This window comes from Halyomorpha halys, unplaced genomic scaffold (genome assembly GCF_000696795.3).
Source record: "Halyomorpha halys isolate HHAL.00 unplaced genomic scaffold, Hhal_1.1 Scaffold201.1, whole genome shotgun sequence".
NCBI lineage: Eukaryota > Metazoa > Arthropoda > Insecta > Hemiptera > Pentatomidae > Halyomorpha > Halyomorpha halys.
Window position 1 is genome coordinate 696015 of NW_027111296.1, and position 24260 is coordinate 720274.

Genomic DNA, 24260 nt, shown 5'->3' on the forward strand with positions numbered 1-24260 from the left:
AACTAATTTTATATTTTACTTTTGATAATAAAAAGGATTTACTGAATCTTGAGAAACTTCAAAAATCTGATTCAGAGAAGTACTATTACTAAATTATCTTGGTTATCTACGCTCTGATATGAGGTTCTCCTATTTATGTCCACGTGGTCATTTTCTATCAGTTTTTGCTTCCCCTATAAGTTTTGAGAATCTATTGAGCAGCATTCTTTGCTTTAATCCTTTTTTATGTATATTTCCCATTAGTGGTTCCTGTCCTGTCTCTCCTCTCATTCTTTCATTTCTGTAGCTGGTATACGTATATAGAAATAAAATAACTAATTTTATATTTTACTTTTGATAATAAAAAGGGTTTATTGAATCTCGAGAAACTTCAAAAATCTGATTCAAAATAGTATTAAATTAGATTAATTCTTTTAGTGATTTAATATACTTTTCAGCAATATTTGCTTTAAGTCTTTTTTATATATATTTGTCGAATGTATATCAGTCGAATTTAGTTTTATTGAGAGCTTTCCTCAGACATTTAATTTCTGTAGATTGTATTCAGCTTTCGAATTTTTTAATACTTGGCCAACTTTCAGCTGCATAGGAATTTTTTAATACTTAGCCAACTTTCAGCTGCATAGGTCAGCCTAGATATAAACACTTTTTTATATACCATCATCTTTGTTTTCAACTTCACTTTTCTTTTGCCGATCATCATATAACGGAGTTGGTGGTATATATTTGTTGCTTTCCCTTGGAATCCAATCTCCAAATATTGGTAATTTTGAATCCAAGATAACGGTATACATCAAACTGTTCCAGATTCAAACCTTCATAATTTGCAGTTACTTGTTCTCTAGAAGAGCTACCTTGTTCCCTAGAACAACTTTATTACATTACGGATTTGGTGGTACAGATTTGTTTAATTCCCTACGCGCTGGTTTGTCTTGGAATCCTACTTCCCCTCATTGGTAATTTTGATTCCAAGATATTGGTACACATAAACCTGTTTCAGATTCAAGTTTTTAATATTTATAGTTCCTTGTTCCCTAGAACAATTATGGGACACCATATACTTAGCTTTGGTCATGTTGATACTCATTCTTTTCTGCTCAGAGCTTCAATCCATACTGGTAGCGCTTTTAATAAGGTCCTTTGCTTTCTGTAATTATGAGAATGCCATCAGCATTTACTAAATTCTGGATATACACAGAATGCATTTTCCAATTTCCAGCTTTCAGTTGTTGTCTTTTTAGTTAAGCCTGCCATATGCCATTCCTGTTGATTTTGACTATTTCACATACTTTTCAATACAAGCTAAGAAATAGTCAGAGTCAAATGAATGGGAAATCCTTTATCTTATAGTACCATTCTTAGTTCTTCCCGTACATTATCAAATGCCACTGAGAGGTCTAGAAAGGCAAAGTGAATCTTCTCATCCCTTTCAATAAACTTATCCATTATACAGCAGTACATGAAACCTTATCCTGAATGATTTTTTGTATATCCCTTAGAGGTTCATCATACTCAGGTTCGACAGTAAACAATTATATATTATTACATGACACATGGTGTTGGGTAAAAGTTTTAAATTTACAAATAAACATTAAAGTTTCGTAGATTATAAAAACAAAATTCTAAATCCCAAAATTAAGACAAAACATTAAAAAAAAAATAAAAAAAATACTTTTCTAAAATACCTTTTCAACTTCATTAATGAAGAGTGCAGATAAAGGTTTAAGATAATGGTAATCTGTTGATGTTCCTTCAACTAATTTTATTTTAAAAGCCTGTAATAATAACAACTCCTCATATATTAACTTGTAATTGGACAAATATTTAAAACCAAAACCTGAGAAGAAAAATTGTCCATTACCAAAGGTGGAAAATTCTTGTATTTGTCTGGTAGAGGATGTAATTCATGTTTTTCAACCAACCTTTGGTTACCAAAATCAATATATATTATTTTTAATGGATCTTTTGAAATTACCTTTCCACGACACCTGAAATATTTATAAGTTTTGAATATGCATTTTTTTTTTTTAAATTTAAATGTTTCTAATATCAGCTTTGGACTTGAAAAAAGCAGAACCTCGTTAATCCTAATGATTTCATTCTTTTTTTACCCCCTCTTGTCAGAACACTATTCATTATTTCCATCCATCAAATACAACATTTATTCATTTTTCTATTTAAAAGCTAAAAGTAAGTAATATAAAAAGGATAAATGAAATAGACTAAAGTAATAAACTATATTTATTTAAAGGATTTTCTATTTAGTTAGTCTTTAAGGTAGATAATTATTGAACTAAACTAATAAATATTAATAACTTGCAATACTAACTAAAATATAATTAATAAATGCTGGATTAAACTAAACAATTAATAGTTCTAGAAAAAAAAAAAAAGCACTCATTGACCACCAATGTCTTGGGATTAGAGCTTGAGGGTACCAAAGGAAGTAGTCTAGGATAAGAGGTTAATATACCTTTAATAAACGTATTAAATGCTGGAATAAACCTAGCCCTAACACTAAGTAGTTTTAAATTAACTTCAACTTTTTTTCTCTTTTTTTTTTACAATGCCTCTACAACCTGGTTGCAGGTCTTGGCTTCCTCCAATTTCTTCTCACCATTATTTTATTCTTCTGACATCAGACTATCTAAAGTCATTGTATAGCTCCTGGTAATCTCACATCTTCCATTCTTATTCGATTTTTTTACCTCAGAAAATTTGGAGAACTTTTTTTGAAGATCAGGACCTCTTTTTTCAGGAGCCTTAGATGTTGTCTAACACTCACTTCCCTACAGAAGCATGGGGCATACCAATGTTTTGTAGAGGTGGAGCTAGGTCATCCTAGAAAGTATTCACCTATTGATTAATTGATTTGTTTCGTTCGGCCAAAGTAGCATTGGTTGGCTGTGGTTATCCTCTTTCTATTTCAACATCGAAGTCATTATCTTGAGTGAGTATGAAACACAGCTAAATAAACTCCAGAACTTTTCGAAGTTATAAGGTCCAATGGTTACTATTTCTCCTGGTTTAGGAACCTCCTCTGTTACAATCTACTTGGTTTTAGGATCATTTCATTGATTTCTAACCCAAGTTTTTCGAATGTGTCCTCCAATCTAAGAAAAATACTGGAGAAACCCAACTATTAAAACAACCCTTCACATAATTGTGTTTTTTTTTCTTTTCTCTTAATATTTCAGTTAAGATATAAGTTCTAAAATTTATACATACAAGTAGGGAGTGGAAGAGTTTGGGATTCTATAAAAGGCCTTCCGTAATGAGAGATAGTGGACATCTACACTTGTTTTCTCAACCTTAGCTGAGACTTCATTGCTTCTATGCTTTTTGTCACTTATTTCGCAAAGTTAAACTAAGTCTGAAATTTTGAGTTGTCCTTTGTTTGAAATAAAAAATTAGCTGCAAGAAAGTATAACGACTCAGAATATTATTTAGTTGCCAGCAACATTTATTTAATCACTAGATAATGTTTCAAATCCTGTTAACTTCATTCTTATCCAACATTAATTAATATCACTTTTTTTTTTTTTTTTATGATCTCATTTTATATGTTATACTGATCCTACATAGCACATTAAAGAAGAATTTATATTTAGGCAGAAGAGCTGACTTTTTGTAGAAAAATTTAGCACAGGCATCATAAATTTCTTTCTTTTACCCCTTACTCCTTCTCTATTCTTTTCTTTATTTTCCTTTAGGTACATTATTAGTTATGTTTACCATATATTATTATTATGTTTTCTATTCACTTCTTTTCAGAAAAGAATAAATTAGACTAAATTATTAATAAACTAAAATATTCATATTTCTTTGCATTAAACTTCAAATTTTTATTTTATTTCCTTAATTATGTTATTTTTGTTTACTCATTCAATTACCTATATATACATTTTATTTTCCACTTCTTTTATTACTTTATTCTTATTAATTTCATTCTGTACAATTATTTACTTTATGTCACTCTGTTTTTGTATTCATTGGTTGTTTTCTTGTTTTTTGTTCTTAGCCTTGATGAAGGCTAGAAACTCTGGCCGAAACGTTGGCACAATTAAATAAGTTATTTCAACTTACTTGTGTTATATTCTGACCGCAGAATTATATATATCTTCTCCTCATACATATTATCTACAGTCAACTATCTTCTCATCATTGTAAAAAAAAACCACAAGTTGATACTTGGCTCAGTGCCATAATTAGGATTAGGAAGGTAAAGGTTATGCTCAAACAACAGAGCCTTGCTTTGATAAAAAGCTGCTATATAAACAGGAATGGAGACTTTGTAATTTATTTTGGAATAAAAAAAAAACACAGAATCTAGTCTCATCAAGAACATCTTTCCTTCCACAAAACACACTGTGGCCTTAGCGAAATGCAATCTCAATGATGTAAACATGCCTCAATTAAAGTGTTCACCAATTTCATGAGAATCATTGAAAAAAAAAAAAAGATTGCCTTTTCTTTTTGATCTCCTCTTGTGAGATTGTGACATGTCGTACATCGACCAACCTACTCGTTATAACTGTCAGTTTAAAAAGTCAGATAAGTAAGGCTACCACGGAGGGGAGGAGTGGTAGGTTTCACGCCATTTTCCAATTTCTAATGCTTTTTAATGATTTAATTATCTTAAGTGTCCTATTCCCGTTTTGAACAAATATTTCAAAAGTGACATAGTACTGTTGCTGGGTTTTTTCAATCTTTTACTCACTGACTCACCATCATTGTTCAATCTTTTTTGTGTTTGGGGCAGTCTTACGAGTGACCCTTACCCACCATATTTTCACTATTCCATCACCATTTGCATGACGGCGGCAATCTCAGAAAGAGATATATGAGACTTCCATTTTCCTTCGATATAGACATATCGAAAACCCTTTAACCTGCCACCTACTGAGAGGGACTTATTTATTTGATCATATCTTAAATTTTCTTTTTTTTTGTTTCAAACCATTAAAATAGTATAGATTTAATTATTTCTTTATTATTAACGATGTATTTTATCTTGTGTGTAAATATGTATTTTTGTTTTTTATTTTCAGGTCCTCCGTTTATTTTAAACCAGAATCAGCATTTATTTTATTTATTGGGGAAGATATTTGTATTTCATTCAAGAAAAACCCCTTGTCCAAACAGCTTCTCGTGAAGACCTCCCTCCCACTTCTAAAAATACACTCGAGCAAAATGCATATCTAAATGCTATAATCAAGTATCAATTCAAACATTTTCATAAGGGCTATTGACGTATCGCTACTCCAGAAATCTAAAGACGCAACTGTAAAATTTTGTGAAATTGACTTCATTGTGTTGGTGTGTTCAAAATTACATTTATTAGATATATTTTTTGAACAACAACACAACTAAAGTCATTCCACAAACTTTGCATGATAATATCACCAAAGGAGCGACATGGCCCCTTTATTAATAGTTCTTAAAAGACACATGAGATTAATGAAAGACCAGTTTTGGATGTCACAATTATAAAAAAAAATTGAACACAATAAAAGTCTATTAATTACCAAGTAAATTAAGTATTAGAAGAGCTTTGATTTTGAAGCATAAGTTGATTTATCCTACAGAATATATTGCTCGTCCATTTCAAACTTTACTGAACAAAATCCTTAAGTCTTTAAGAACAAAGTTCAGAATAACTCATCATCTAATCCGTGACCGTTTGCCTAATATATAATACTTGGACTATTTTAGAAAAAGAAGCATCTTAATTAGTGATCTGATACAAACTGCCATTTTGACAGAGATGGACAAAAATTAGCTATAGCTAAAACTAATAGCTTAAATTGCCACGGATACAAGGCTTATTCATGAATGAACCATTGATAAATAAATATGGTATCCATGGCAATTTTAGCAATTAGTTTCATAGTTGCCCAACTCTATATTTTGGAATACATTTGCTTTTAAACTTGAAGAAGTAATTTAAAAGTTTGTTCATGGGAAAATTGTATAGGATATCTTGATTATTTAATAAAGATAGTGTAAAAAAAAAAAATTGAAATCAAGTGATTTAATTAGATATTTCTTATAAAATGAATCATCAACTAACTTCAATAATTAATAAACTTCCAATAGCCCAATTAATCCCTTTAGATTTTTTATAAACTAACTTCTATAAATATGCTGTAATAAACAGAGATTAACGAGGTAATGCAAGTAGAAAATATCTTTTAAAAATATGTATATAATCTTTTAGTACAAATAATAGCTTACCATGAATTGTTAAAGAAGTGTACATAAGTTTCTCCAAGCAAAGGTTCGCTAACTTCAAGATCATTACACTCACCAAGATTACTGGCCATATCGATCAGATTAAACAGTTTTTCATTTTTATGAACCCAATAGACATCTTTACTCTCTGTGACCAAAATGGTCACCTTTAAAAATTGAAATATAAATAACTAACAATAGTAGCATAATATCTCACAATTAGTAAAATATCAATTGTAGTATAATATTTTTAATTGGTCATAGAATCATGAAACTTCTCCAAGTTTTAAAATCCAATGACAAATCATGTTATCTAATATTTCATAGAGTAGAAACCAAACTAACTGACTATGTACAATCTCAGAAAGTTTCACGGATTATCAAAGGGCTTTTAGAATAATATTTGGCCAACTAACGAAAAACAATGATGGTATAACAATATGTTACTACTTAAAATAGATCACCGCTTGATTAGATATAATTTAACAACTCAGATGTAAAAATTAAATACTTTTTTCACTGAGTTGACTATTTTCAGTCAGAGTTGGGTAGTATTTCAGAATATATTTTGTACATCCTATATTTTTAAGTAACAAAATACCAACTAAGAAGTATTTTGTATTTTTAAGTGACAGATCAATAAGAAGTAACTTGTATTTTAAGGAGTAAAATTTTGTAATTAAAATACATTTGTTACATGATACCTATGAGTATTCAGATACTGAGAGAAAAGTATTTCAAATATAAAATATTTAGGATTAGTTTGTTATTGAAATATTTTTCTTACAAATAATTGAAAGTATTTTGTATTTTAAATATTTACTTAAAAAATATTTTGAGACACTAGTTTCTTCAAACTTGCAAAAGTATTCAAAAGAACTAAATTATTTAAAGAAAATTGCCACCAATATACAAACAGAAATGTTTTTAAAAACTTTTTGCAGGCTATTCTGCCCAGTTCATTAATTTTATTAAATTTAGTTATCACATAATATTGTATGGAAAGAGAGTGATAAGTGTTAATTTGATCTGTAATTAAAACTCTTAAAATTTAATGGAAAAGTGACAAAATAGGGTGATTTACCTGAAACTGAATGACCATGGCAGAATAGAGACTGCAAATTGTTTGTCGCGAAGTATAAATTTATATTTAAAAAAGACTGTCCTTTGTCCTTGAGGATGGCCGAAATATTGAACAGATAAAGAAATATTAAAGAGTGTTTTGAGAGTTAACTTGGATATAAATTTTTTATTTAAACAATAAAACCAGTCTCAAAAATGGAAAAATATTATATATAAATAAATGTTTTGTTTTCAAAGAAGCAAAGCTTGATCAGTGAACTTATAGATAATAACAGGGTAACAAACAGCAAATATACTCTAATATTCAAGTTAAAATGTATCTCAAGTTTGTCAATAACACTTTTATTTCTTTTTTACCTTGTTATTTAAACTTAAAATTGTTAAAAATTTTTAAACTTAGTGCATTTTTAATTATATTAAGAAAAAAAAACTTGATCCTTTATTTAGAGCAAGGTAAACAGAAAATAATAACAATCTGAATGATAGAGCATAGTAATAAACTATCTGGGTTTTAATGGAAGTTTTTAATTTACAACGCTTTTCTATTTACCTAGTTGCCAAGCACATAAATTTTAATGTAAATGTAAATAAGTAATGAGCAATTAAAAAACAAAACAAATTTTGTTAAAAAGAAAAGTAGAAACCACAACATGTATTAAAAATATTATGATCTTTTCTAAAAATATGTAAACAAAGATGTATCTGAAGGAATTTTAATTTAAAGTTAAATTTAATCTGAACAATCTTTGAAATTACTATTGAAAATTAACGATCTTTTGTAAACACATCGCTGCTTTGCTTAAATAGTGACACAAATAGCAAGAGTTTTGTGTTAGTGAATGGCAGGATAGGTATGCCTGGGAATCAAGTTCGAAAGGTAAAGATCATGTCATCATCCAATCTAACGTCTCTCCACGTCCATGGTTCTCTAACACTTGTGTTAAGTTAAGCAGAAAAGAAATATTTTTACTTAAAGATTAAGAATTAACCATGGTCTTACAAATTGCGGCTTGACACTAATTAAAGTTGAAAAAATGATAAATGTCCGACATGCAACTCCATCAAGGACCCATTACACATTATACTAAATTGCTATAGATATGATAAATACAGGATTAAATATCCCCTCATCCAAAAAATAGAGCTTTCTTCCAAGGGCTGGCAGATCTAGATAGGGCTACTATTCAGTCGTGCAAACTTATAGCAGAATCCAAAGTAGATTTTTAAAATTAAACAAATAAATAATAATTTACATTCACATCTCCATTTTATTATAATATAACAACAGGGGCAGTGTAGGACTCCACAGGGAGTCTTGGGCCGACGAAGGAAAAGAAAAAAAAATGTTTTGATCTTATTTTGAATTGGACATATTCCTAAGTTATCACCGAAGATTGGGACTACTTTCTCTACTGGGGGTTGTCATAATGACTGATCCACAGCAGATTGTAACAAAAAAAATCCAGTCTATGGTACAATCTTTGGAATAGGTCCAGCACAAAATTAAAAAAAACAAAAACATAAAGCAAAGCAGTGAAATAAATAATAATGTATGAAGGATTTTAACTTAAAGTTAAACTGATCTAGAAGATTTAACTTTAACACATTTTAAACACAGTGTAATCTCAGTAATCCGAACTGGCAAAAAAAGTTACTTTTTTTTGTGAAATTTCACCAATTTATTTTAAAATTTTTGTTTTTAAATAAAAGTATACATATGTAAAGAACATTTTTAACTTTCCAATCTATAGGCAAGTTATTCTAATCACCCAGTAAATCAAAAGTGGAAATTTTTACAGTTTCAATAATGGGTAATCTAATTCCTATGGGTCTTTATAACATATTTTGTTGAAATTAGGAACATATAATATCTATTGTATAAGTCATTAGATTCTGTAAATTTAATTTAATTAACAGTAGAAATATGAATAATATAAATTTTATTGGTAAATCTTTTTTTTTTATTAAATTTAAAATAAATCCATTCAAAGAGTATTTTTTTTTATTTATACTTTTTTTACAATTAAATGATAAATGAACAATCTTACAGTTTTAACAAATTAAATCAATACTTATCATTACTAGAGATGTAAAAGAAAACTTTTTTTAAATTTTTAAATTCAAATTGTCAAATTTCTAATAAAATAAGTAAAAACAAATTAAATTAATAAAAATAGTTATGTATATTGTTGATTTTTTTTTACACCATTTTTCCTAAACTGTCTGTAATCCCAACAACCCCCTCTATAGTTCAGATACCGAGATTACACTGCATATGTGTATACATTATCAATGAAATAATTTTTGAGACTTATTTATTAAATTATACGTGCTAAAGTAATATTGGAATAATTATAAAACAGTCAGGATTAACCAAATATTTCGCTTTGGCTAAGAAACAACAAGAAGTTTTTCAACGTAGCGTGAAAAGACGCAATAAAGAGCCGCGTATTAGGATGGTGAGCAGACGTAGCTCAATCTCACGCATGCGTGGGCCTCGTCTGTTGCGTTCTCAAGGTCGCCCGCAGAGCAATAAATACAGAACTTAAATATCACGCAGCTACAGGCCATACGTGTTATAAAATATGTAGCCGAACATCTATTATATATACGTATATTTTTTTATATCCTTAATTTTATATTTAAAATTATGGAATTCTTGGACAGTGATTTGATAATTTTAGAAGTTCAGAAGTTTCCATGTCTGTACGATACTAGTAATTTTAATTTTAAAAATCGTGAGATGAGAAGAGAAGCATGGATGACTGTAACTAAAAACGTAATGGGTGAAAAATGGGAACAGTTTGACGAGAACACCAGATCCAACACTGGTAAGTATTAATAAAAAAATTTCTTGTGTCAGTAGCAGATGAAGACGTTGAGGGACTCCGAGTTAAGTGGGAGTAGGAACGTTTCGATACTTGCGATATTTAACAATATTACCACTTATCCTCCGATATTTTCGATTTAATAATTTCATTCATTACATCGGTGGTATCGATACTACTTTATGATTAACTAATATTGGGGTTAATATAAGCGCTGTTTTTCCTAGACCACAACCGCTATCCCTATTCTCTTACAGTACAATCAAGAAACAGATTATGTAACAGAAGTATGGATACTTTTGATCCTATGCCAACTGTTGAATATCTCAAAACAAAAAAAAAAAAATTGAAACGATTTTGGCTGAAACTTGTATAAATGCTTCTTCTTAAAACCTTAAAATTCGTCCAATTACGATCCACTATTGTTTATTATATTTGATTCTCCTTCTTCACCAAAAAATCCAATGTTAATAAATCCTAAGTAATAGTTTAGATGGGGTCGCTTTAGGAATGAGAGTAAAAAAAGAGAAGTTGGAAGGTCCTGAAGCCACTATAAAAATACACCTCAAATGCTTAGGATATATCTGACCCATGAACTATCACATGGATCCTATTAAGATATTGGAGGCTTAACCCACAGAGAGAAAACTGATGTTATGCTGGGATTGAGAGGAGTAGCTATGCTGGATAGAGGCTTCTCGATGCTAGTAAAGGCATCAAGAGAAGATGTAATAGTTAAAAATTTAATACAATCACTAACATATAGTGTTGCGGTTATTCTATTTTTTGAATAATAAAATAAATCATAGAACAGCTAATAAAAGCAATTGAAAATTTAATAAGTGAATAGAATTCTCAGTCACCTTTTACATAGAAACATTAACATGATTTTATTTTGTATTAATTTTAATCAATGTAAATTAGAATTTTCTAACAGTTTATGAAAACAAACTCATGTACTAAGTATAAGTTTCAGGTAGTGAATGTTTTATAATTAATACCTCAGTTGTTGCAGCAAAAGAAGTACAAAAGAGATGGAGGAGTATGAAGGACAGCTTTTTCAAAAGTCTTAAAAGCGAAATAGGAAAAAGTTGTGAAGCTAGAAAACCGAAGAAACCTTATATATATCACAAACAGATGGCCTTTCTTCACGGACTTTACAGACCAAGAGAGTAAGAACAGGGGTCTTTAAAAAAAAATGTATCATACTATATTTAAACTACTAGATTTAATTAGATATTAATATTTATTATTTAATTAATATATTCATTCTTCAACAGGACTTTAGGGAATATGGATGCAGATAGCGAAAATACTGAAGAATATGAGGCACCAGAAGTAATAATAGAAGAATCTATTGCTGATCAGTCAATTGTACATATGCTGAAAAAGCGCAAGTCAGATTCTAGTGAAACAGAAATTGTTAACTTATCAAATGTAAAATTAGAACAAGAGACCAAAAAAGTAATACAAGATCCAGATGAAATGTTCCTGTTGTCGCAGTTGCCTAATATCAAAAAGATGACACAAAGTGATAAACTTCGATTTCAGATTAAATTCTTGGAGCTTATCCAGACCTACTGCAATCCTGATTCATAGGAGGACATATTCTCTTCTGTTCACGCATTTACAACGACCTTGTTGTGAGACTATTCATAGAGGTAATTCAAAGAAGATGAAAATTCAGTAATTAATTAACCTTTATAGTTACTGCTATTTTGTAAATTTGTAATATTATTTTAAAAATATACAATATTTTAAAAATTTAAGACTAACTTTCAAGTCATTGCTAGTTTTTTTTTCTGGACCTATACTACCCAGCATTATAGAATCGCTTGTTATAATTGTATCTTCAATCTTAGACAGAAACCAGTATTTTGAATGCAGATATAGACATTCTATAAAATTAAAAAACTTGTCTGCATATGCAGAAGCGCAAAGTTTCACTTATAACAGGATGTATCTAGTATGTTCTTTTTTGAATATGACAGTATTAATATTTTATTTATTACTAAACAAAGTCTCATAATCCACTGGAGGGAACCAACAAATGAAATGTGTAAATAGTAGAAAATCTTACAAATGTGATCAGAAGTAAAGATGTGCTGGAACTGTTGAAACATTTCCAGTTCTATACTTAGAACAATTTCCAGTTACAAGACTACTTAACTCATTCAACCTCCATGTCAAGTTCTTACAACTAATTGCTAGTGACTGCTAACGACCAATCACCCAAGAAAGTTTGGATTGACCAGAGAAAAATGCATTGCAGACATGCTGAATAGGGTGCACAAGGATATTGAGCTTAAGGTAGAAATGTTGATGTTACTATTAGACATTTCCTTTGGCAGCGTATAGTATCCCTTTGTACTTCAGCAGCTGTAAAAGTTTGAAGTATAAAGAAACTTGTCTCATGTTAACTAGTAGTTGAAGATGAGCTATATAACTACTTCTTGCTGACAGAAGAAAGGTGCACCAGGTAAGCAGAGGAATGGTGTCAAGAAGAAAGCAGAGGATAGTGGCTTCAAAGACTATGCTCATACTGTTGGGAGGCTCGACAGATAAGGCTTACCCTATCAATCTAAACACAGGAGATGAGCGAGTGTGCCTCAGTGATCAGGCCACATACCCAGAGGTAAAGTTCGAAAAAAAATTTCTTTTTAGGAGGTAGCCTAGATGGCCAGATAGGGTGATGACAAAATTAAACAGACTGTTGAGAGTAAGGACTGCAATCTGTGGCTCAAGATACTCAGTGATTAGAACCATCTAAAAGGGAATCATGCTGAGCATTTTAAGGTATGCGTCGGCAGCCTAGAACTGTCAATTCACATTAGCGCAAAGGTATAAACTGGGCACTACCCAAAGACTGCCTTTGCTGGGAGTCACTAAGGTGTGCAGAAATGTGTATTGACAAGGCTTTGCAGGTGTTGGTCAGAGAGATGCCTCTTGACCTGATTCTAAGGGAGAATGTCATTAAGTATAGTTTCAAGAGGTGGGGCTAAAGGAATCCCAGAGGAATCGCGGCTAGGTCAGGAACCAAGAAGATGGATGAAAGTATTGAGGGAGAACATACTTGAGAACTGGAATAGGTGGAAATCCAGTGATACTCAACATTAAGGAAGCATTTCCCCACTATTAATTCCATACTGGCAGCAAGGTGGGTCCAACCGGATTGCTGGTCCTCACAGATCCTGATGGTACACAAAGGGTTCCATGACAAACTGCAGAAGTTTAGGAAGAACATTGACCCTCAGTGCCCCAGCTGTAGAGTTCCAGAATCAGCATAACATGTGTATAACACAGCATAACGTCCTGCAGTACTATATAAGGACATCGGGCATGGCTAATCATCAAGGTGACCAAGGTGTACGTCACTAGTGAAGGAGATTTCCCGGTGCTCGTAAATGAGGTGAATTACACCTTCAAATAATATGAAAGGAAATAGTGGTCTCTACGCCTTTCATCCTCGGTAGTTGGCTACTTACCAGAGAAGGAGCAGATAGGAGGATGGGTTCCACTGGAACTCGTAATGATGCCAAGCAGTGACACATGCAAATCCCCTTAAGACCCCACTTGTATCAATGTCCCTAAAGTGCCAGGAAGAGAGGCGAAGAGAGAATTACTTATAAGTCACCAGGCACCAATGACAGAGAATAAAATATCATATAGCAAACATCATTGTGAATACTAATGTACTAGTATCGATACAAACATTTTATTCTTATGATATTAATATATTATTGTAACAATAGACAGACCTTCCTCCTATTTAGACCAGTTTCCATTCCCCGTTTTCCATAAATCACCTTAACTAACCACAACAATAAACCAATAAATTTTATATCTTATTTTTAGCATCAATACATGCCGTTTTCAAAAAATCTTGCTAGACCAAACACTTTTAACGATCATATTTCTTTTAAAATGCCTAATGGATATCACCCTTAATAAAGGTTTAAAAACTAATGCAAAGAAAGACGTTCGTCAAAGTATTTTTCTAGTAAATAAAAAAAAATGTTCGTTGAAATAGGATGTGATTGTTTCCAGTAAAACACTAGCTGAATTGTCTGTTTCAGACCATCAAACATATTTACTTCTCACTCATCCTTTTTTTTTTCTTAATTAATTCAATAACTCCATTTCTCATTTAAATTGATTTCTATAACGTCTTTTGAAAACATTTTTTTTTCTGAAATTCCGAATTTATTTTAACATAAAACAGATCGTGGTATAAATTAACTAATGATGTAACTCCGAAACGACACAAAATGGGAATTACCTTCATATAAACATATAAAGAGGAATTTTTAGTAAACAATTTTTTTTTTTTACTACATGTGCATTCCCATTCCTAGGCTTTGAACAAGTTACACCTCAGCTAGTGTAAACTTTTATCTTAGTGAATAACAGTTTAAGACTACAATTTCTATAAATTTCCATACAGTATCCTATTATACAATTTGATATAAATAAAATTTCTGTCTTCTGTTTTTTTTGTATTAAAAAAAAAAATTATCAAAGCTTTTTTTTTTTTCCTCTGTGCAAATAGGTGACCAATTTGCAAGAATAATGTTATAGCATGCTGAATTGTGTTTTTTATTATTTTAGCTCTAAATCAATTCTCGGCTCATTCAATACAATATAATCTAATAATTATATATAATGCAAGTACCTAGATTCAACTACTTAAAAATGAATTATAACAGAAAAAGTGAAGTACAGGACAACAATAGAGGGGTGAGATTACTGGCCAATGGAATCTTCTTTGTCAATTATAATATACTATATTTAAATTTATAGTAATTTTGCTAAGCTGTCTTATTTCCTCCGATTATAAGCAATGTACTGAATAATGTTAGTATATGGAATGCTAATAATAAAAATACTAACTTAAACTTTTAAATAAGAAAAAATATCAATTTAAAAGAATCTTCATAATTAACTGACAAGAGTATGAGAAAGAGTAAATAAAAAATCAGACATACCTTTTCGAAGTTTGCAGAATATTTTACACCCTCAACTTGTACTACCCATCCACCATGCATATCCTTTAAATAAATAAAAAATAAATTAAATTTGCTAAATAAAAAAAAAAAAAACTAAGGTCAAGAGGAAAATATATTACCACGATGGAAGTAAAAACAATCAAGAAATTTATGCTTCAGTAATGACAAAATTTTTAAATCATCGATAATTATTTGTTTATTATTGACGATTTTACAATTTTATAAAATCTGAAGCAAAGATTTGGTTCAGGTACCGTAGATTAGGAACTCACTTGATCACTTTTAAATATAACCTGATAATAAGTTGATAAGCAATAAGTTGATGTGACTAATGCATACATGTACAAAAAAATAAAATCAATAAAGCTACAAGGATATAATGATAAAAAAATTGTTAAAAAAAAAAAATTGATCCTACCTGTCTTGGAACAATTCACAATCAAGAACTTATTATATAAACCTGAATATAATAATATATAAAGTTACAAAGGAAGTCAAAGACTACAAGATACTAATAGATCCAAGAAACAGAATTCAGGTTTCTATAATGCCGAGTCCATGATACTACTTTTACATCACACACATAGTTGTTCAATCTGAACAATCAACTCAAGATAATTCAAATTTTAATGGAAAAATAAATAATTTCAACTAACTGACTGTTATTTTAAAATTGTTTTAATAGTAAAATAATATTTTTATTTGGGAAACTGGAGCTGGTTTTAATTAATAGGACTTGAGAAACCAGGGTACAAAATTATGGTATTTCCTTATAGTGGTAACGTTCAAAATTTGGTAACACTTTTAAATAAAATGATTTCTAAAATATTTATATCACATAAACATGATATGAAACATCCTTTAAAAAAAAAAAAATCCGAAAGATACTCAAACTGGAAGTAATTGGTTGCCTACTAGTGGTATTTCACTGGAATCTGTACAGGAAGGGAGAAGAAATCGAAGCAAGAGAAACTCATCATGCTTGAACAATCTCGCCTCAGATAATTCTTTTTATCTTGAATAAAGTATAAATTAGCATGTTTGAGAATAAGACAGAAAATAAAATGGCTAAGACTAGAGGAGTTAAGGACAATAGTATCTAAACATTATAAAAAATAAGTAATAGAAAAGATTAATCTTTAATAATGATTTAAGTAAAATATTATAACACTTACTTGTGAAACAGGTTTGATGGCTAACGTCATATCCATAGTCAATGGTGGATTGCTTGATGAATTGGCCAGCAGAAATTTATAAGCCTATCAGAATTATCAGAAGATTAAAAAGTAGAAGTATAAATGATATGTTTCATATTAAACTATATATATATAAAGAGATTAAAAGATAAAGAAGATATATTAATATATTATATATAAAAATAAATCTTCATTTTTGAAACATTTTAGTAAAATAAAACAGAGTTTTCTCAACATCTTCAGAATGCCTGGTCTAAAATTACAAAACATTTACTATTTACAATCACAAAATTTATAAATAATTACACTTTTGATACATTTGACATTCATCTTATATAACATAATACCCTAGTTTTTATCTGCATAAACTACATAACTCCTGATGTCCTTCGATCATCCATGTATAACATTTTGTTATAATAATAAATTCGGTACCTCAATACATGTTTGATGGCCTTAGACTAAGTCACACCACATTGTACGGCAATTATTGATATCTGATTAAATCTTATCTTTTTTCTTATGCCTACTCCATTTTATTTGTCAGTAACTTTCCTTAGTTTTATTTGTATTGCTTACTATGCCATTTAATATTTAATTTATTTATTATGTCAGCATATTGGTAATTTAAATTGCTAGTATCTGTTTTAAAATTCACTGAATTATCTTTGGTTTATACAAACCACTTCTATCATTCTACTTTTTTAAAAAAAAATTATTTACACTGTCTAAAATGTTAAAATGTTCAAAATCAAATGTGTGGTTTTTACCTATGCTGTGCTGGGTTAGCAAAGTGATTTTTTCCCCTTTATTATTACAATTCTTAATATATAAAAAAAATTAAAACCTGTACTGCTACAACCTAAGAGTCAGGGGTTCAGAGATTTGTAAGGAAGTACTGTTTCTTGAACAACAGTTGTGCAAGTAATGTTTTGTTCATAATCACACTCAACTGCCAGATTTTTATTTAACTAAGGGTACCCACTTTATGGCCCAGAACCCAATGAGTTGACTCATGGCTAAAGACAGTAACAGAATAAACAAGTATCTGCCACAGCCGGATTCGGCCAGGGTCCTTGGAGTTGCTAGCGCAGTGCCTAACTTACGGAGCCATCCCCCCTCCTTAATATATGAGCCGTTAATTTTGAAAGTCGCCTAAGTTCATTTGCCAATTATTTCTGGTTACCCATGTTTACATGTACAACTTCAAGTTATCTATCAATAAAGTGTTAGATGTTACTTATATTCCGTCTAAATACGATAATTCTGGACAAATAAGATTTCAGAGTTAGTTCAATAATTCAGCTGTTTATTTTGAAAGTGGCCTAAGTTTATTTATACTTAAATTAAGATAATAATTACTGATAATGTACGAAGGCAGTGATGAAGGTAATTTTAATTTATTAATATTTAATAAGTTAACCTCAGTTTTTGGACAATTACATTTGTTAAATAATCAGCAAGTTTAATTAATGCAGTTAAACAAAATTTAAGTAATATACACTAGTGTATTTACAATTAAAATTTAATATTAAATTTTAGAAATTATTTTGCCAATTTTAGAGATTTGGGCGTAGTAGAAATAACATTTAAAAAAATAATAATTTACTGTTTGTCCTCCGAGATTATTACAATATTTCAGAAAGGTAATAATTTTATTGTACATGAAATGAGATGAGAAGAATTTGTATTAACAAAATCATTAGAAGAAGCAATTTTTAAAAGGATAAAGAATTATAATGAAGAATCAATAAACTGGTTAAAAATGTTTGGATGCATTTTGTCAGAAATGAACCGTATAAAATTGTCTATCAATGAATAAGAATACAAATTTTAAAGTCCTGAATTTTTTACATCAGTCTAGACCAAGAAAGTTCAAAAATATTATATTGACAACCATAAAAAAATATCAGACAAATTACAACAGCAAAATCCACGGACATAATTGACCTAATACGATATATACCACCGGAACATCATGATTTCTACAAATCTCTTTCACACACACAAAATGTAAATTGTTTTGTAATTTTGTACGTTATGTAGTTAAAAAATGTTTTGAATCCCATAAATTATGTTTTTGTAGTGTTGTAAAGATATGTAAAATAAGATGAGTATTGTTTTTCTTTTTCAATTTGAAGAATCCTAAATTATGTTGAATGGACTTGGGCTCCTTCAAATTTTATAACGAATCTGGTTGTTAATTTTGAAAGTAGCGTAACTTCATTCTTGGTAAGAAAACGCATATTATTCACTTAATAACCATCATTATTTTAATAATAACTATAAATTTAACACCTTTAGATACCCTTAAGCAATATGAATCATTAGTATCCTGTTGGTATATTTTTAATTGCATTGAAACACAAATTCTTAAATATCTCGATTTAAGTATAAATGGACTTAGGCCACTTTCAAAATAAACTGCTCATATATCTTTCATATTGCTACAGAACTTTTCAAAATTATTGCCACAATATGTCCCTACCTAGTTTTATGCTTTGGTGATCATATCTTTCTACCATCGCTTTGTTTTTATATGTATTATTTGTAATCTATACGATTAATAAATAGTAACTTAGTAAATTGTCATAACAACACATAAGCAGTATCAACAATATATATTTGTACAAGCAAACAAGTTAAGGAAGAATCTTGTGAGTGAAGCTTAGGCAGAGATTTCTCTCAGGGAGGGGAAATCCTTCTCTCTCAAAAAAACTTTAGACTGCTTGTGAAAAATCTTGAATTTTTGTTTTATATTTTTTCAATCGTCAATGATTGTTATTTCAATAACTTTTGAGCTGTATTATAACAAAAGAACAAAACTTTCACTAAATGTTTTGGGAAAATAAATAAAACTTGAAAAATAGTATTGTTATATGTTAATTACTACAATTTGGTTCGATATTTTTTTTTGCTATCTTTTTTTTCTTTCTTATTTTTATTATCCTTACAATATTCTAATTATTTCTCCTAAATTATATTAATGTTTGACGGTATCACTACATTGAGTTAAATTTCCTAGTTATATGATCAAAAAAATATAAAAATTACCATTGGAGGTTCTTTAGCCAAATCTTCTGGTAACATTTTTAAATCCTTTCTCTTTACGAGGGATTCATTACCAAAATCAATAAACAAAACTTTAACAAAATCATTTAAAACATCAACTATTTCAGCTCTGAACCTGAAATTAATTAAAAAAATTATAAAATGTAGACCTGGTAGATAAATTTTTATTTTATCATAATGACAGACAGATAAAACTGAATGCATACCAATCTCCATCAAAGGGAGCGATACATTTAGTACCAACTTTTACTTCGGCACAAGGTGTGTTTCTGCTGTGGCAGTATTCACCTAACTTAGTCATGATGTTAGCTTGCTTTGTATAATCATCATTTTTATAAGCGTAAAACACACTGTTTTGTCCTACTGCACCAATAGTGACCTAAGGAAAAAAATAATTTTACATTTAGATTTAAACAAAAAACCTATAAGACATGATCGCATCTTATAAAACATTAATCTAAATCTAAGGTATATATATTGTAGTGATATTTTACATCAACAGTAATTAATCTATAGTAAATAAAACCAAGAAGTGTTACCACTTGCCATGATTTTGGTAAAAAACAATAGAAGAAGACAATAAAACAAAGCCATTGTAACCAACAGAAAAAAAAAATTAGTTAATTTTAATAATAAAAAAAAAAATTGTTTTAGAGTATATAGAAGAATGTGTACGTTGTGAATTTAAAAAGTTATAATTGGTCAGTTTTAAATAAAGAATTATTTATGATTAATAAATAATTTCTTTGAAATATAGGCTTACTATATGTATTAATTAACATTTATTTGATAACTTTCATATCATTTAAAAATTTCATAATTTTTAATATTTAAATTGGTGCTGTTTTGAGATAAAGTTTTCTCAGTCACTGGAACAATGCCTTCTAATATAAGTCTCGATATAACAGTAGGCATTTGTTTGATAATATACACAGACTCCGAGAGCTTATAAAACTTAATATTTCATGTGTACAAAGTGAATTAAGATTTTAAAGACTCAAAAAATAATTAAGACTTATTTCTGAACTAAAAAGTGTAATAAAGTGATAATAAAAAAGATTTAACATTATTATAATAATTTGTGCTTATCAAGTTCAGTTGACGGAAGACAGTACAGTTGGGTCCCAGTTCTTAGAATGACAAAAGGTATTGTGAATCTGATCAGAACAAACAATTTTTAATGGCAAAGGCCATCTTTGTTAAATGAAGATTTTTTTTTTTTTTTCGGCCAAGACTCCCATTGGAGTCCTATACTGCCTAATCATGGTTGGGGTTCAAAGTTTTTCATTTTGCGGGACTGCCACTCAATGAAAAAAGTCAACGCCTCAGGCCGGATAAGAACCGGCACCGCCAATAGAACTGGTAAGACAGTGTCTTAACCACTGAGCTATGGGTGGCCCGTTAAATTATGATATCTATCAAAAATTGAACTAAGTAACTTTTAAGTATCAATTAAACTATTTAGAAACGAAACAAATTTTTAAACTAAATTAAATTAAAACAACTTAATAAAAATTGTGAAGAGAAAATTCATAAAGAATAATCAAGGAAGAATGGATAAGGAATTTCGAATGAATACCAAAACAAGTTAGTATTTAAAGACTTTCATAATTTTATTTAGGTTTATTATGTGTTCTTATTTAAATTTTAAGTTATTTTAATTGTATAAGAAATTTGAATTCTTATTAAAATATTTTTCTCTATATTCCAAATATTCCTGGAATCATATAGCAATAAAGCTAAATATCGAAAAATGAAAAATGTTTAGAATGTAGAACTTTAGTAATTTAATTAATACAATTTCTAGTCATTTTAATTTAATATTTTTTATGCTTCTGTTATTTTCAAAATATTTCTAATGTAAAAGTTTTTGAAAAACATGTTGGTAAAAAGTTCACCAATCCCTGCACAATATTTGCACTGCATTACACAAGCACTAGACACCATAATCAAGTGAAAATATATATGATATACCTTCGACTCGTTATAAATATTCAGCAGCCATTATGAAAAATCTGCCAAATAAGAACGATGTACCCCTAGGAGAAGTAAACTTTTTACCATAATCTTTTTCAAACAGTTATACATCAGAATCAATATACAGAAAGTTTAACATTACTTTTAGATCAACTTTTAATTTTATAAGATCACTTGAGTTAAGGCTTAAAAAAAAATTATAAATATAAATTAGTACTTACTTTGGTAAAAATATTTTTTGCTATGGGAGGTTCATCTTTAAATGACTTTTTATTGTCCTGAAATAATAAGAAATAGTAAATAGTACAAACATGCTTCTAAACTTTAATATAAAGATTTTGTGATTTATAAGAACCACAAGTGGTACAGATACACCACAAGCATTACCGATCTTTTGCATAATAAACTAACTTGTAATTTTGATGCAATGCTTCCATTATGAATTGGGGGAGGTCCCTTAATACAAACATCCGTTTCAACATTTTTATATGAACGTTGTGGGGTATTCCTATTTTTTCCTCTCTGTTTTCCTCGTCCACTTTTGTTTCCACGAGTTTTATTAAACTTTTCATGATTTGGACTTTTATCACTAGCATAGTTCTTTAAGCTTTCATCAGAGATGGATCCTTTGTCAAAGTCATGGCCACTACGATCATGATCACTGCCTTCACCTTTAGAAGTGCGGCGACCTTTACCTTTATAATTCTCAGTAGACTGTTTTTGGTCTGAACTTCTTTTGCTCATATCTTCGGAGCATGAAGTACCCGATACAGTTTTGTAAACTGGTAATCCATCTTGAAACTGCAATAGGCGTCTGCAACAAAGTGTAAAATCAAACAATGAAATGCAAAACAAAGTTCTGAAAAATTGTAGCATATCTTTAATTGAATGTAATATCGAACCAATGAAACTAAAAATACATGTAAGTAAAAAATTATGCAAGAAAAAATTGAATTACAACAAGTTAAAATGTTAATCTTTCCATGCATCTCTAACTCTAATGATGATTCAATTAAATTAGATTTTTTTATGCTTCCTTTACAAAAAATTAAATGAATATTTTAGTTAAAAACAAAAACAAAAAAAAAACCTGAGTTTTTTTTTTACAAACTTCTACAAAATGATTGTTATTTTATATATTAAATAAGAACCATTCTCTTTCTCTTCTTGCTGTTAAGCAGATAGAACCAAAAGGAATTATATAATAACCTATTCAGAACCATAGTAATGAAATTAAAATTAACTCTAGCATAAGAATGTGGTGCATGGCAGTTTTGGTCAAATAACCAGGTAAACAGGCTAAAAATTAAAGGAAAAAAATAAAATAAAAGGGTATTCGTTTTAATTTGGTTCATAGTTTTGTAAAAGTTTCTTCTTAACATTTCTTAAATATTCTTTCTATTTTTTATTTTATTATTATCAAACAGGCCCAATGTACTTTACATGGTTATTATAACCATTTGATTGCTTTTAACTACTGATATAAGGTTAATCAATTATAAGCAAGATTAATGAGGAAAAGATAGTTCCTAACCATGACAAAAGGCTTATCTCTGAAAGCTTCTATATCCAGCTAGAACCTACTTCCGTCAATTTAAAAAACAACATAACTTAACATTAACATATTCCCAAATAGTTAATTTATTTAAAATGTAACAATGTTTTTTTTCTCCCATAGTTTATGTTCTTTAATATTTTTTCAATCATTTGTCATCACCCCTTAAATAAGTTTCCTTTTAAATATATTAACATTCTTATTTTCACCCCTTTTGTAACCTATAAAGGGGGACGTGACGGCTGTGCGGGTTTCAGTTCGCTCGATTCGGAACGTTGTGGGTTGGGTTCGATTCCCACCTGGGGCAGTTAACATTCATTTTTGGCGGTCACGAAGAATGAATCTTGACACTCCCACCTTGGTTAGTACGAGGCAGCAACTCAGGTAGCCGTCAGGGGTTGGCAAAAAGGACCACTAGGCCCACTTGTCGGACTTGTTCCCCCACCAAATACCAATACCAATACCAACCTATAACGTATTCCTCATCTTGCAGTAGTTTCTTACTTTTTAACTCCTAATCTTGCCACCCACACCAATGTCCTTCACTTGGATGCCTGTTGTCTTCTAAGCCTTTATCTTTCCGTTACCCCTTTCTCCTTCTCTATTCTTTTCTTATTCTTCCTTACCCACGTTATTAGTTTTGTTCACTATATATATTGTAATAATAAAAAAATTATTTAAATGAAATAAAAAGAATTTTGTTAGTCTTAACTAATTTCAAATATAAAAGATAGCTTGGGTTCAAATTTAAAAACTTTAATATTAAATAGATAATAGAATTTTATTTAAATTTTATAATATAATAGACTCTTTTCTCAGGGCGGATTACTAGGCAATTAGAAACAGATAACACATTACTACTAACACTTAAACTTAATTAATAGCTATTTCACAAATACAATAAATTCCAGTCAGAAACAAAACTAACCAATTACACATCTTCCCCTGATAATTGTTGATATCTTCTTGTCGATAATGCTATTTCCAAAACTCCTAACCATGGCTTCCAGTCCTTCCCGCTTCTAGCCGAACGGACGTCTTCTCCCCTAGCCAGCAAAATCAAGAGTCCCCATTTCCTCTCTTCTATCTTCAATGTTCACTGGTCAATCTAAAATAATCGATTGTAGTACAATCGCTCTGCTTTATTTGCTATGATTTGCAATGTAAATAGTTTATTGATAATTGTTATGTTCTTCTATTTCTTCTTTGATTATTCTTTTTCTATAATTATTGTATAGAAACAACAAAAGTTGAAAAATTTCAATCTATCTCAACACAAACAATTCAATGAACACTTCGGAAGGACGCG

General features: G+C 29.6%; 2 protein-coding genes across 6 annotated transcripts in view; one reads left to right on the forward strand and one right to left on the reverse strand.

Annotated features, from left to right (window-relative positions):
• LOC106679416 (tudor domain-containing protein 1) overlaps positions 1-24260 on the reverse strand; it is a 72576-nt gene that overhangs the window by 26726 nt on the left and 21590 nt on the right. For 2 of the 3 annotated variants that reach the window (XM_014418565.3, XM_067049316.1), the window contains 9 exons: positions 21808-22210; positions 21618-21674; positions 19626-19798; positions 19402-19534; positions 16327-16410; positions 15131-15193; positions 6238-6401; positions 1862-1988; positions 1686-1775 (listed from right to left, as the gene is read on the reverse strand). In XM_014418565.3, coding sequence (XP_014274051.1) covers positions 1686-1775; positions 1862-1988; positions 6238-6401; positions 15131-15193; positions 16327-16410; positions 19402-19534; positions 19626-19798; positions 21618-21674; positions 21808-22210 — 1294 coding nt within the window. The remainder of the gene's footprint in view (positions 1-1685; positions 1776-1861; positions 1989-6237; positions 6402-15130; positions 15194-16326; positions 16411-19401; positions 19535-19625; positions 19799-21617; positions 21675-21807; positions 22211-24260) is intronic. The other variant, XM_067049317.1, reaches the window with a different exon arrangement.
• LOC106679420 (uncharacterized) lies at positions 9862-11931 on the forward strand. Of its 3 annotated transcripts, none has more exons than XR_001342960.3 (3): positions 9862-10148; positions 11161-11345; positions 11426-11931. XR_001342960.3 is itself a non-coding variant. In XM_014418573.3 (3 exons), the coding sequence occupies exons 1-3, from the start codon at positions 9968-9970 to the stop codon at positions 11742-11744; spliced, it is 666 nt and encodes a 221-aa protein (XP_014274059.1). In that variant the 5' UTR covers positions 9862-9967; the 3' UTR covers positions 11745-11931. The 3 variants fall into 3 exon arrangements, 2 of the variants coding, with proteins under 2 accessions (XP_014274059.1, XP_014274060.1); XM_014418573.3 differs by having other exon boundaries at positions 11152-11317; XM_014418574.3 differs by having other exon boundaries at positions 11161-11317.

Coding starts and splice junctions, on each gene's coding strand:
- LOC106679420 (XM_014418573.3), top strand. CDS start 9,968: ATGGAATTCTTGGACAGTGATTTGATAATTTTAGAAGTTCAGAAGTTT. Junction 10,149..11,151: donor GAACACCAGATCCAACACTG/GTAAGTATTAAT, acceptor TTAATACCTCAG/TTGTTGCAGCAAAAGAAGTA. Junction 11,318..11,425: donor GGACTTTACAGACCAAGAGA/GTAAGAACAGGG, acceptor ATTCTTCAACAG/GACTTTAGGGAATATGGATG.